Source organism: Aulonocara stuartgranti (assembly GCF_965226115.1).
Source record: "Aulonocara stuartgranti genome assembly, chromosome: 3".
In the NCBI taxonomy this organism is placed as follows: Eukaryota; Metazoa; Chordata; class Actinopteri; order Cichliformes; family Cichlidae; genus Aulonocara; species Aulonocara stuartgranti.
In genome coordinates, this window is record NC_138941.1 from 31,913,815 (window position 1) to 31,928,995 (window position 15,181).

Below are 15,181 nucleotides of genomic sequence, written 5' to 3' on the forward strand. Positions count from 1 at the left end.
GCTCCATATATTCAGCATTTGGACATTTAAGACTGAAACTTTCCACAAATGCCACCACTTGATTTCCAAACAAATGGATCAGTTATGCAGTGTGTGTGCAGTTGTGCAATCCTGTGTGTGTGTGTGTGGTTGTGTGTGTACAAGGTAACTGAATAATTACAGGAGAATTACAGGGATATAAGCTGCTGCTGGATTTCAGCAAAGCAAACACAGTTAACACATGGTCTTATCTAATTTTGATGACATTGTTTTTGTAATGAGGCTTGCTTAGAAAAATAAAAATGTTTGTGGTATAAATGTATGCACAGTACTGACCGTCACAGTCGTACATTTGCTCCTCTGGCAGATTTAGAATTGCCAGAAAATAACTCATGCGACTCTTGACCTTGCTAAATCATCACTCACTCTCTCTCACACACACACGCACAACATTAACTGTCTCTCTCTCACACACACAGAGAATCAGTATGAACTTGAAACCTACCTTGGTCCTGGACATAGTATGCTAGAAACAAGTCCAGCTCCTTGACTGATACTGTTATGTGGTGTGGCTGGACACAAAGTGCTGGGTTGGTGCAATGTGGAGACTTGACGAGGCGCTCGCCATCTGTACTTTCCAGAGGGATGCCTTTGAAGAGGATGACCATCACCAGGTCCAGACGCCATACTTTGTCGGCCTGCCGCAAACAGTCGATTCGTCGTATCTTGCCCTTTTGGTCCGGGTTGGATAGCACGCAGCAAGGGGGCTTCTTGCCCGTCACGCTGAGGACAAAGTCCTCCCGGTACTCCTGCCGAATGTCCTTACGCAGCTTGGCTAGCAGCCTGGATGCCCATTTCTGCTTAACCTCGGGCTTCTCACTCAGAAGCTCATCCTTCACCGCGCGCTCCTCGTCCTTGGACATCCGCTTCTCGTGCTTCTTGAAGTACTTGCGTTTTCTGGCCTGGAGGTTGAACCACGTGTAGGCGATGGCGCGGACGTGAGGAAGAAGTGCCTCGATGAAGGGATGAAACTCATCCTGGAGCATCCGAGGGGCACAGTGTGGAGAAAGAGACAGAAAGAGAAGGAGAGAAACGGAATCAGAAACTCATGTCATCAAACATGAAGAAATATGTGTTTACCCAGCTACTAATTTAAAGCAGAAGGGAAGTCAGACCACAATTTTAAAATCCCTCATAATCAGTCACATAATGTCACTGGCAGTTTCTTCAAGCTAAGAATGATCTCTTTATATTAGGAACTCTAGCTTTACCATCCTAGATATGCTGCAGGTGTGACAAGTAAATTCCACCGTTTATATCAACTCGAAGCCCGGTGACTGAATGCACTTGCAGCTCTGCTCGCATTTCACGAGCATGCTCTGAGTGGGACTCCTGTAACACTGCTGCTGCTGGTGCTGCAGGGAGCATGCGCCCCACACAGTTGCATTTCTCTTATCAAACTATCCACATACCATAATCTGGAAGTGGGATGCAACCATTAAAAAAAATAAAAAATAAAAAAAGGAAGGCAGAGAGATACTCATTCTTCAGACACGATGCACACGGCCTCATGTATACATGCCAGCTTAATGTACAAAACGGAATAAAACACAGGCAGGCGAGAGAGGCGGCACATCAAATGAAGCAATAGTGTGAAAGGTATTTGCAAAGGTTGATCGAGTACTCAAAGGATTTCATGCCAAATCGTTTCAAGCATTGAGGTTAACACATGGAATGGCACCTGCCCAGCTTCATTCCTAAAAGTTGAGGTTAGGTAGCCCGGCCTACTGTTAAAATGTTTCATCTCACTTTTATTTAGCTATTCATTTTTGTTTAACTCATTTCGTATTACAGTCATATTACACTACTTTGTGTTGCATTACAAAATTGTTACCTTTGAATAAAACACATCATTATGGATTTTTTGCCACTCAATTTTTCCCCCCTTCAAAAATACAAAACAAAACAGACACTAATTCCTACAACAACTCAGCAACTAAATGGCTAATATTAATACTGATTCACTGATTCAACAATAAATTATATTTGTTTCATTTCTTAATTCTTGTTCTCTGGGAATCTCTAGAACTCATCAGAAAGGACTGCAGCTGAGGGATGGAAACATTAAATTATTTTTGTTTGAGGTCATTAAAATGCCAGATTTAATAACTATACACAGGCGTTTTTAGGGTGGGAAGACTTTTGACGAGTTATTGTTCTTTTTGTAGGCAGTCAGGCAACAAGCCGGCTATAGCAAACCACAGAAATCCCCTCTCTATCTGTGGCTGCTGCTGGTGCTCCTCTAAAAAGCCACATTTCTGGTCTCAGGCTCCATCGCTGATAAAACTCTGCTCCAGTACACTAATGTCAAATTATGATCATTTATTACACTGAAAGAGGTAACTCTGTGTATGTTGCAGATTCCATTAACAGCTTGTAAATGTATTATATTCACTGTGAATAGTATAGCTCCTCATTGTCTTTCAGAGAGGTTAAAAATCCATTCAAAACTTCTTTTAATGTCATCTCCTCACTATAAAGCTGCCAATTAAAATGACAAAAGCAAGTGTAAATGCTAGTAAATGTGTTCGCTCGCAACTGTTTCTCAAATCCTTTTTTCACTCCTGCTCAAAATCACTTTAAATATTCTGTTAATTTTTTTTTCTAGCCAGGTTAAAGCCAAATGCTGTAAAGATAAATGACTTGGCCAGGGCCTGTGCAGTGCACTTCAGCTGGGGCCATAAAAGCACAATCCTCTTAAGTACAAGCTAAACCACATCTCAGTCAATCACTTACTTATGCCAAGTAAAATATAAACAGTAAAACTGAGTCAGCCAAAACAGTCAGCTACTCTGTCCAACCGCTGAATCAACTTTATCACGCGTTTGATCTTTCTACAGTGCAAGTGGCTTTATCTTCTTCCAACTTCACTTCCCTAAAGTATGGGGGCTTTATTCTAAATAAAAAATATACGCCTGGAAAATATATATACATAAATATATAAATATATATGTATAGCCACAGCTCAAGCAGGGCCGGGAGGTGCGCGCCTGTGTGTGTGTGAGAGAGACAGAGAGAGAGAGACAGAGAGAGGTTATTGGAGGACGCAAATAAGCTAATTAAACCAGAGAAAAATACCTGCACCACTTACACAGGATTAGCAAGAATAGAGTCTTTTGGTTCTATCTTAAAACTCATCTTTACGCAAAAGTTTGTAAAGAGCGAAGAACGTGTGAAGATTTGCACTTCAAGCGCCAACAGGACACAGCCGATCTTTCGTTAGGACTTTCGTAGAAAAGACATTTTAAAATATATGTGTCACGACTTTATCACAAAAACATATAATCTCAGTCGAGAAGTTTTTGCCTCGCTTTAATGCCATATCTTTTATTTATTTATTTTACTTACAAGGGAAAGTCTGTATTATTTATAAGAATTATGAAAGTAATTCACAGCGCAGACACTCAACTTTCTATTCCCGGGCTAAAAAACAAAAACAAAAACAAAAAAAACAAACCGTGTGACAATTTTTATACAAATTAAAAATCACAGCGATAAGATGCATAACTTTAAAAAAAAAAAAAAGACACAATTACCTGAGTTAGACAAATCGGGGAATACATGACGAGACGGCTACACAGAAAGTGACTGTACTTGGAGCGATTCCTCAGATCACTTTATCGCGCCATTCCTGGATCCGCTGTGCGCTATGCGAGACTCTGTGGATCCGCGTAAAAACCAAAAGTAATTATCCAATAACATCCATGAATTTCTGCAAATCCAGAGATTGTCTTCACCGCAGACAAAGACAGATTTTCTGCAGGCGACTTTTTATTCTCTGTTTTTAAGTTGACATGCACGGACTGTACTCGTAGAGCCGGTGTGCGAAACGAGGCTGCCGCTGCTGTACTCCTGAACTGCACGGGGCTCTGCGCGCGTCTCTGTGCGGCGTTATCTCATGAAAGCATTACGGGGAGCTTCAGAGGGCGCCGAGTGTGGGATGTTCACCCCTGCTTTAACCAAACTTGATATGAAATCGACCGGTGCGCCCTCGGTCCTGCGCGATTCCAGCAAATCAGACCCAACTTTTTTCACCCACGTAATTGCACAGTCACACTCCTCCCCCTCCTCCCCCTTCCAAACACACACCATATCCAACCCCTCCAAGCACCTTCTTCTCCTTCTCGGCTTTATATGAACACACCGCATAAAATTCATTAACCCCCCCCCCCCCCCCCACACACACACACACACACATAAACGCACACCTCCCTCCTTCCTTCCTTCTGCAGAATTATTTTATGACCTTCTGGGACTTTGGACCGCAGCCTCGGTCACATACACGAACGTAAACAAACGGGGGGAAAAACGTCCCGCTGCCACCCTTTTTTAACCACCGAGCTCCGTGTCAACAAGACACACGCACTCTACGTTTCCAGTTCAGATAATTCAACCCAGTGTTGGTGGCTCACAGTGATAACAAACCTTTTAGCTTGTCAGTTACACACCAAGCAGCAGTACTTTATTAGCCTGTTAACGTCTGCTGGAGAACTTCTTAAAATATGATTTCTTTAGGGGGGACAGAAATAAAGGGAAGTACATTTTATTAAACTTTTTTTTTAAAAACCTATTTCCAACACAATTAGCCTGCATTGTTCTAGAAACAATAGGTAAAAGGGACACCTAGCTTAAACTTTAGCACCCGTTAAAATGAGTTTATAGGTATTAAATGTTTTAATTTATTAAATTATGTTGTGCTCTCAGAAACCCCTCCTCAAAATAAAACTCCCTGACTTAAAAGCGTTGATAACGCCGTTAGGAAGTGCTCATTTAGGGCGAAGCTTGGTGGGTAGGTGTACAGTAACATTATAGTAGTAGAGCTAAAAGGAGTCAAAGTTAAACATTGTTACGGTGCCGCTACAGTGCGCGCGCACGTGTGTGCCCTACAGAGCTGTTAACAGTCTACACGGAGCTCATTTGCCAGATTAAGGGGGACTGGGATGTTAAAATAGGCTGCGGGACAGTCTGTGCCAAGTTTACAACAATTTTGGCCCGACCGTGCCTGTGTTGTGGTCCCTGCAAAGTCAACCCACCTCTCCACATTTCTCCTCTCCCCCCCCCCCACCAGCCGTGAGGACGGGACAGTATATTTTTTTAAAGAAAGGTACACAAGGATTGCTACACAACATTTGAAAGTAGTAATGATCCACGTTCACGTACCATTGCACTGTACTGCATGGATTAATGGGGAATCCTGGAGCCTGGTTGAAACACACAAGCCGGTAGCTTCACATTTCTCACGCTCAACTTTGTGCTTTGAAGGGTTTTCTCTCTTGTAGTGCTCGCAAGAAAAAAGTCAACACCGGAAGACAATTCTTGGCAGATATCGGTGAGAAGAAGTTAGGAGCACCTCGCGTTTTTTTCTCTTTTTTTTTTTCTTGTCTTCCTTCCTCTTAAAGTCTTACTTTTTTGGATCGTTTTTTAGGGTTGTCCAGTGAACTTGAACGTGATCCAGAAGAGGCTGAGTTTTCGGCACTGGGTTGGTCTCCGCCTTCACTTTCACTGCCTGGCTGGCTGCCGCCCCTCCGGCTCTCAGCACTAACCGTCAAACCGCACGTAGGCTAAACAGCGACTCCGATACGACCTTTCAAAATAAAACAATTTAAGCTTAAAACTATAAATTGAACAGAAATTGACATAAAATATTTACCCAAAGTAGCATTGTAATAATATGTAAAATACCTTGAGACCTATTCGTAATTTCTTCTATGTTTGCGCATTTTAGGGGGCCGCTATTGCTCTTCACGAAATCAAGAATTTATCAAAAATATGTCTTCCTGAAAAAAAGTACTTCAAATAGGTGGCAGCATATTTTTTTAAAGTATTGTCCTACTGTGAATTATATCACAGGTTTTCTTAATATTTTTGTATGAAATATCAAATTCAGATCAACTCCGGCTCGTATGCTGGCGTGATACATCTTATTTTGAAATTGAAACATTACAATTTCCGGTACGAGCAACCCGTTTGTCTGCAGCTTGTCAGAGCGCAGTTTTGTAATAGCCTTTACATTCTTGCTTCTCATTGGCCAGCAGCCGTGGCCCCGGGACTCTGTACCCTGGGCCCCTCACTTCCGCTCCTCTGACGTGCATGTTTGGGGTTGACAGAGCGGCTGCTGCTGGACGGCAGGGCTGAATAGCGATAGTTACTGAGTGATGATGAAAGCACTGCATCGCAGCAGTTATTGCCCTAAATGCAGTCTCCTGTGGTAATGAAAATTAGATTCATATTTTCAATATTTGCAGTTAGAGGAGGTGGCAGTAGTGCTATTATCAGTGTAAAATGACAGTAAACTATAGTTGGAAAACGTTTTCACATATTAAGATGTGCCCACGAGGGCTGGCCGAATAGTGGAGGAGGCACACATGGAGGAAGCAATAGTCATTACAAGGTGTGTGGGTTATTAGTGCTCATCGGACAAAGGGAGACAGATCAGGCTTGTTTCGAGTGACCTTGAAAAACGAACAACCTCTAGAAAATAAAGCTCTTCCTACAAGATCAAATCGTGTTCATGAGACATGTAGTTAATATTCATTAAGAAAATATATGAACACATTTTAATTATTAATATTATCCAATTGTTCCCACAGAGAAACACTAACAGCACATGTTGTTCGGTGTGTTTAAAAGACTGCACATCTTCCCTATATCGAAAGACTAAACTCGTGAATAATCATTCAGTGGATGCCCATTACTGTACACAGAGCATCCAATCCACAACAATAGCAGAAAATGTGATCGTAAATTGAATGGAAAGTCTCACAATAGATTTTTAGTGCCTCTGTCATCACTGCTGTGGTGACATTAACACACTGCTTATAACATCCAAAAATGTCACCGCAGTCACGTGTATCCAGCGCTTGTTTGTATTGTTAAGACTAAGAGGACTCAGCTGTAGTAAAAGTGACTGATCGATAACCATTTGAAAGATAAATCAGGTCTGATAATGTTAGTGTGTCAGTTCGCATTGTGCTATTTTCTCCTTGGAGGTTGAATAGATTTAGTCCCTCTGACTATTAGCCTTTGGATTTAAAAGCCCTCCTTCAGATCATTATTGAACGGAAATTTTAAATAAAAGTAAATAAATAATTTGTGACACGTTCAGTTCACATTTCTTAGAATGTTTTAGTCTTTGTTCATTTTACTTCTTATTTGCTGTTAATGTTACCATAAAAGGCCGAATCATTATCTCATAATGACTCCATTCTCTCTCTGCCTCCATTAATCCAGCCCTGTATCGTGCGATCCACCGGCGCACATGGCAGGAGCCCTCACAGATTCAGCACTCTCAACATGGAGCTACCGCCCCCATGTGGCCGCAAGCAAAACTGCAAGGTGGGGGAATAAATTCTGTGGTCGTTATAGTGTGGTACAACCAACACCAAGCGGGTTGTCACAAGCATGCACAGGACCCACAAGTATTTTCTTTGACTTACTAAAAGTCTGAATTTCTCATCGAAAATACAAATTTACTGTAGCTCTGCTCTGACTTGTCACAGTAGAAAAAGTGCAGATGTAACCATTAATTATTAACAGCAGTTCTATGAACATGTCAGTCGTTTGCAATCCAGCCATCTTTCATTTTATTATTCATTTATTATTCATAGAGCATAGACCTTTGAAAAACAAACTCTAAACATACTTTTTTAGTACAACAGTGTTATCATGGACCTACCATTGGATCTACCATTACGCTCCAGCAGTGACCTTTTGGTTTTAAACTCTAGCAGGTTCCACAGTTAAGGAAACAAGAACACAAAACACAATTTTTGAAATGTACATAATCTGATTTGAGTTATTTTAATTAAGCTGCAGTGTGAATAAAGGGCTATAATCAGGGGAATGTACGGTTGTACTTAATTACTTTACTTTATATGGAATTTTATCCCTTTTCCCTCTTATTCCACATACTGAGACGATGCACCACATTTTTACTGGCTTTAGCTTACAAAGCTCAACATGTAAGTCTCTCAAGACTTGTGGCTAAAAAAAGAAATTTAACAAAAAAGGAGAAAGATGGCACATTTTAAAGCTAAGATAAGATGACCTTTATTAGACCCAGAGTTGTGAAATTCACGTCATATTACTCAACACTAAATCATTGACATAAAGCAGCAGAGACACGACGTTTCAAACCAGGAACAGATCCTATGTGGTATACTGTACATGACAGACAGAAAGTTTTTGCATTGTAACTCTTTATATGACCTTTTTTTTACCCCTTCTAAAAACATTTGGTGTCAGTAAGAGGTTGTTTGGGTGAAAAGATCGTTCAAAGTAGGAACATAATTGATAAAAGTTTGAAAAATATATCCCTAAATATAATATAGGGCGCTGCTACTGCTATTGCTGCTTCTGTGTATTTAATTGTGCATTTCTCCTGCAAAAAAAAACAAACAAACAAAAAAAAACCCAAAAAGCAAGAAAAACAATACAGATTTTGTGCTTAAATGGGTTGGATCTGCAACTTCCTACCAATTGCACAATTTCCTACTTTCATAACATCGTTTTTTATTGCAAGAGAGCAGCTCAGTGTATCTCAGCTAAAGCCTTCGCTATTCTAGCCTTCAGCATTCACATTTAATGAACTGCTGTTCCTGGCAGTGATGCACTTGACATTGTCTTCTGTCCCCTGTTTGCTTGGAACTGTGCTCATAATGAATCCCGAATTCTTAAAAGCACGTATTCTTTTTTTTTATATCCTTCATAACGGCGTGAGGTAAATGTAATTCTGTGCAGTGTCCAATTAAAATTACTCACAAACCACGAGTGAAAACAGGAGAAAATAAAGTAAAAACCGAGGAAAGAATGGGGGGGGGTGTATACACTGATACACACAAGTTAAACCCTGGAGATGGGGCACAATAAAAGCTCGCCTGTGCCCGGACAAGTAAATAAATATTCAGAAAGAAATGTCAGCCTGTGTTGCCTCTTCAGCATGGGAAAGGCGCGGGCTGGACAAGGGCTCTTTGTGCAACACTAAATTAACACTGCTGAGGGTGCACGGAGAGGTGCACTTGAGGAGCGCTCTTATGCTAAAAGGCAGGTTGAATACTTCCTTTAGTTAGCTATCCCAGTGAAAATACAAAAAACATTGTTCCAGTCCATCCTCACCTTAAAATCCTCTATTGTGTGCAGCTAAACTGAAGCATAACTCAATTTACAATGATCTGAGTTAAAGCTACAGGCCTGAAGGAAACGAACGTCAGTGCCAAGGATGCTCTTAAAAAATGGATCAAAATGAAGGCTGTGAAAGGAACTTGACAAGACAGTTTGCTCTGCAGCCAAAATCTTTTATCGGGAAAGCTTTCCTCACTATATCGCTCTCTTCCACAAATCCTGACTTGGAAGCAGACACGGAAAAGACGCAGACTGGAACATGGACGGGAGAGCACAGGGCAAAGAGCAAAGAGAGCACTTACCATCCACCACGTCCTGGCTGATATATCATAGCAAAGCTGCCACTTAATGGATCTCTCAGTCAGTTTCTCAGCCATCACAGGGCTCTCAGCTCCAATCAAACTCAGCTCGGCGGTGGGTGAGACACCTAATCAAAGGGGCATCAGTAGAGGCATGCTGAGCCACGTGTAGGACAGTCCTTGATGATGTTGCATTATGGGAAGACAGAAAAAAAAAATCAGCAACAGCTTGACCAGTGACTTGAACCTGACTGTGGTAATTACAAGAGCCATGACCCAGTAACCCTCACCATCCCCCCCTCCCACACTAACCCCCCCTTACTCCCTCCCCTCTGCCTCTCTTACATTTGTTCCACCAAGTGCTCGAGATGAATTGCAGCAACATGGAAAAGAAATTTGCCGCTCAATTTACTGCCATGTAAAATGATCATCTGCCAAAATAAAAATCTGGACAGAGTCAAACCTTTTCATTTTGGAAGAATATAAAAGGTAAGAAGCAACTTGATTGTGACCCAGCGCTGACATTTTGGCCTCCCCCATCACTCAACCTCATTTTCATCCAAGGACAAACCTGCCAGTGCTGGGAATCACTCATCAATACAACCGAGGCGGTCTGATGTCACTGTGTGGGTATCTGAAAATACTGAGGTCCTCTATATTCTGCTGTGAGGATTTTAAGGTAAAGGATTATCAGATGTCACTGTTCCTATTGAAAGTTGCCTCATTTTATAACAAAAGCAGCAAAAAAAGCCATAAATATCAAGTAGTCATCATGAGACCTGTTGCTTTAGAGCTTCTTTCAGAGTCTTTGGGCTTTAATGGAACCCACTGTATTTTGATCCATATATTAAGATGTTAGGCGTGTCCATGTAAATGTTATCTGAATGCCAGCTGAAAAGACCTTTTCTCCTCCTGCCACATTCCAATCCTCCTCACTGAGGCCACTCCGTGGCAGCTGGATTTCCCAGCAACAGGGCAGTGGGTGGACTTAGCAACAGTAACTTAGCATTAGCTACAACAAATAAATGAGGTGACCTAAACAACAAGGAGACAGTGAGTAGAGGAAGGCAAATGTCCACTCAGAGCAGAGTTTAAGACAAAGGAACGTAAGGTGTCAGTGAAATCTGTGGTTTACATGTGAAAGGAACAGAAAGAAATCTGACCCATTCAGAAAAAAACAACTGTCCAAATGTGGTGCCGGGACCGTTTTCGTCCTGCTAAGGTTCTGAACTTCTGATATTTGCAAATAGCGATGAACATATAATGATGGTAGACTGACTGGATGTGAAAAAAGCTGAGACATCTCAGGCCGATCAAATTGTAGCTCTTTAAATGAGAAAACAGAAGTTGGAAGATGATTTCTGTTATAGGTTATTGTGCAATGATTTTACTGATGTGCCCCAGCTGAGATGAGGCCTGTGAACTGAAACGTGGTTCGCATCTTTAGCTCGGCAACACACTTAACATTGTATATCGACATTGCGTGACTTTTTCCTCATTTGCAGAAAAGTACGCAACACCTATGTTTGGAGGCCCCAGCTGTTAAATACTGTGGAGTTTCTGTGTTCAGTTTGCATGTTTTCAATCTGAGATTGTCTTTTTAGGAGACTGAACTCAGTATATGTTCCTTCATTTGCTCTGTGCAAGTAAAAAAAGACAAAAATAAAAAATAAAAAATCAAACAAGACACCGGACACTTTATTTTCCCACACAACCATTTCTATGGTTGAGAGAAAAGAGAAAATATCCAGTGAGCACCAGTTCTAGGGTGAATATAAATGCCTCTTTCATGACAGAGATCAGAAAAGAATAGCCAGACCGCTTCAAGCTGGTAGAAGGGCAATCAAAGTAAATGAGTTAAAGCAGCAGAAGGCCACAATGAGAAGGACGGCTAAAACGGGAAAAAACAAAACTGGGCAAGTAGTGTCCAATTTTGGCCAAAAAAGTTCCCTGGTCTGCTGGTCAGAATTTGGCATAAACATGAAAGCATGTATCCATCCTGCCTTATATCAATAGCTCAGCCGGTGGTGGTGCTGTAACGATGTGGCAGATATTTTCTTTGTAGCTCATAGTACCAATTAAGGATTGCTGAAACACCACCACAGCCTACCTATTGCTGCTGACCATGTCCATCTCTTTATGACCGCCATGTACTCATCTTCTGATGGCTGTTTCCAGCACGTCACAAAACCCATATCATCTTAAACTGATTTCTTTAAGGTGGCCTTAAAGTCACCAGATCTCAATCTCACAGAGTACCTTTTGGGAGACTTGCATCGTGATGTCCAGCCAACAACTCTACAGCAACTTTGTGATGCTATCATGCCAATATCGACCAAAAATCTCTCAGGAATGTTTCCTGTTGAATCTATGCCACGAAGAATTAAGGCATCTCTTAAATGAGACTAGCAAAGCGTAACTAATAAAGTGGCAGTGGGTGTATATTCTATAGAGACATGAGGTATTGTTATGGGCGTAATTATGGGTTTTTCTACAGTTGGGTCATAGGAAAAGTAGGATTTACATATATTTGAACAGAGCACAAGCACTGACACAGTTGGATGGATTTAAAGAATTTTCTTTCAGTAACTTGATATCCTGGCAGATAGAAAAAAAAACCAATAACATTCCAGAGCTATTACTCAGTTGATGCAAAGCGTGCGCTTCGCTCTTTCGGAGAAAGCACTGAGCTCTCACGAGAGCGGCGTGCACCTTATTGATTTTGAGGTCAAAATCGATACATTTCATCGTCTTGAGTGGATTAACTTCAACTTTTAATTGGATTTCTACTTTCTACAATGAAAGCTTATTTGAAAATCAATACGCCAATCAATACCTCCATGTTCAGAAAGTTCAGCTGTGGTGCTGGAAATGGAGGAACGTAGCAGACACCTGCTACTGGAGAGGCGCGCACATGAGTCAGTGAGGTCTAACAAATCTAATTAGCATGCATTTGCTACTGATCTGCACAAATAACTTCTTTCTTCATCAGACAGCAATTAGACAGGAAGTAAGAATTGTCATTTTAGGTCTCAAAAAGATGTTAAGTTTGCTTTGTGTCCACTTTTGTAGATAAAAAGACCCAAGAGACCCCAACAGGTAAGGAAGCATGTTGGAACCAGCAATCGAAGCAAAGTATATCTAATGATGGGGGTGATTCTGCTCATTATGCCATTTCAGATACGAGGCCCATATGGATAGAATTATGAAAATGATCGTGTGCCTCATAATTAGCGTTCCAGTAATAAATTTCGGTGTTCCTTAGCGTTGACTTAATCCGAGTTTAGCCTGGGCAACATAGCAGCAGAACACGCCAAGCCACTAACTCTAATCCTAGACAGGTAAACAGCCTTATATGATAACTGTTCCAAGCACAGTTTATTTTTATGAAGCATGTGGCTAATTATTTCTTTTGTTCAGCCAGATGTCATAGACCATGAGACTAGCAGGTGGTCCCATATCTAATTAGTCCAGCTGACCAACTAGTAGCAGAGATTAGGAGCACATTTGACCCTGGCTGCTGCAGACTGGTCCGCTTAAATTAACATCCCAAAGCCCAAACTCACCAATTAAATTTAAGGCTTACTGAAACCAATGCGGCATTCTTGCGATAGTGCCGTTTATATGAAATGTAAAATACCTCTTGGCTTGACTTTTTAGTTTCTGTTGCAGTTTTCACATCATTAAAACACACAGGATGCTTCTTTTATTTTGAAATCTATTCCAAAATACCATAAAAAGTTTATATGAAGATCCAAGCACACTCAGGAAGCTGGACATATCTGAAAATCCTGGTGGGTGCTTTCTTAGAATTGGGATGATTATAATAGGTGAGCAAAATAAAGCGTATTGAGAAAATATTGCAAACAAGTATGCATGCTCAATTTCTTTAAAACCCAAATGTCATTAAGAATAAAAAAAAAAGACACATGCACACACAGAGTCTCGATCTCATCTTTTAAATCCATCCACGATGACTAGTTGTTGGAGCTGTAGACAGCTGAAGGTCAAAACCATGATGGCTGTGTGTGTGTGTGTGGTTCAGAGTATGCTAAAAGCATGTAACCATTTTGGACGGCACACACAGATTATGTTCACGGATCGTGCACACATTAGGCACGCTTCACTGAGACTTAAGAACTTTTCAGAACAATGACCGTTTGGCTGGAAACAATCGCTCGTATGGTAATTGTACACAGAGACGCAAACAGCAATTAAAGCAGCCAGGCAGCCTGACTTTAGTGTCGCAGTTGTAGGACACTCACTGAAAAACTGTGAAATAATGTCAAAAAAACATTTATGCTCCTGTTTAAAGTGGATGTCAGTGTGCGCACGGCAGGGACCGTGCTGCTCTACTGTTCATTCAGACACCGAGATCCATTAAATTCAAGTAAAACTACATGCTCAGCAACTTAGTGGGATTAGTTTTGTGATGTTTTGTTGCTGGTCTACAAGTTTTAATATTATACAGACTGAGGTCTAAAGCAGATTTTTTTTATTTTATCCAAAACTCACAATAAACTCAATACATACAATATAATAACGGTTGCATATTCACTGGATTCACCATCTCATCATATTTCAGATGTCTATGAGTTATTCTTAACTCATATTCTTAACACATTTTGTTTTGTTTTTGGGTCAAAGAGAAAAAAAAAAGGGAAAAAACAGAAGGAATATCCACTAATCACCTCATGATTCTACAAATATAAACCTCAAAGCTGGCTTCGGGGTTCAAAAATCAGCTTAACAAAAACGATCAGAGTTTAACTTTATTCGCATCAGCTCCATCTCGATCAGTGGCAACGTCAGAGTGCTGCTAACCCATTAATGCTGTTGACATTAGCCGCTTAGCAGTTATATATAATAATACTCAAAGGACATTTTTCATAGTAAAAGTTACAAATAGAATCCTGAGAAAATGTATTTTATTTGTAATGGAGCATTTGTACAGTATGGTGTAGTGTAATCAATCTGACTGTTTATTCTAACACTTTCTATGTGTAGTTATTGCTCTTTCACTTGCACTGGGAAGTTATTGCAATGAATGCTGAATCACATCCATGATGTGAATCTCCTATTTGACCACATCTCACAGGTGCTCCATTGGATTGAGATATGGTGGCAGGGGATGCCATCTCACTATGGTACTGGTAGTACTAACCAATATCCAGGTTGACTGTGGTGCTAAATCTTCAATTCCCATTTGGTATAAATGGGCCTAAAGTAAAGCAAGCAAATATCCCCTTCACCATTACACCAACAACAAGAGCCTGAATGGTTGATGGATCCATGCTGTCAGGCTGTTTATGTCAAATTTGCATTATAAATTGAGACTCGTCAGACCGAGCAACATTTTCCAATCTTCTGTTGTCCAATTGTGTTGTGGATTGTGGGCTCAGTTCCTGCACTAGCCCATCTGCTAAAAGGTTCAGAGATGGTCTTCTGCATACCATGGTTGGAACAAGCGGTTATTTCAGTTACTCCTGCCTTCCTATCAGCTTGAAGTAATCTGGCCTCTTTGATCTCTGGTAAACAAAAAAATAAAAACCTCCTTTCCATCTCTTACAAGCAACGTTTTCCTTTGATAAATGCCATTTAGCCATCATGTGCTACACTAACTTCTCAACTAACTTTAATTCTAAAAAAAAAAAAGAGGCTTCAGATGAAGCAAAGATGTAGGTGAAAAAGCACAAAAAAACAAATTACACAAATTTGTTCAG

The 15,181-nt window shown here is 40.7% G+C and overlaps 1 protein-coding gene across 6 annotated transcripts in view; it reads right to left on the bottom strand.

The window, feature by feature from the left end:
- Positions 1–5,571, bottom strand: part of LOC309703267 (nuclear factor 1 B-type-like) — a 64,497-nt gene extending 58,926 nt beyond the window's left edge. For 3 of the 6 annotated variants that reach the window (XM_082528009.1, XM_082528011.1, XM_082528007.1), the window contains exons 1-3: positions 5,200–5,530; positions 3,576–3,698; positions 485–1,016 (exon numbers count right to left, since the gene is read on the bottom strand). In XM_082528009.1, the coding sequence (XP_082384135.1) occupies positions 485–1,016; positions 3,576–3,602 (559 nt within the window). In that variant the 5' untranslated portion in view covers positions 3,603–3,698; positions 5,200–5,530. Of the gene's footprint in view, positions 1–484; positions 1,017–3,575; positions 4,136–5,199 lie in introns of those variants that run through there. The other 3 variants (XM_082528012.1, XM_082528010.1, XM_082528008.1) reach the window with 3 other exon arrangements.
- Between the last annotated feature and the right edge of the window lie 9,610 nt (positions 5,572–15,181).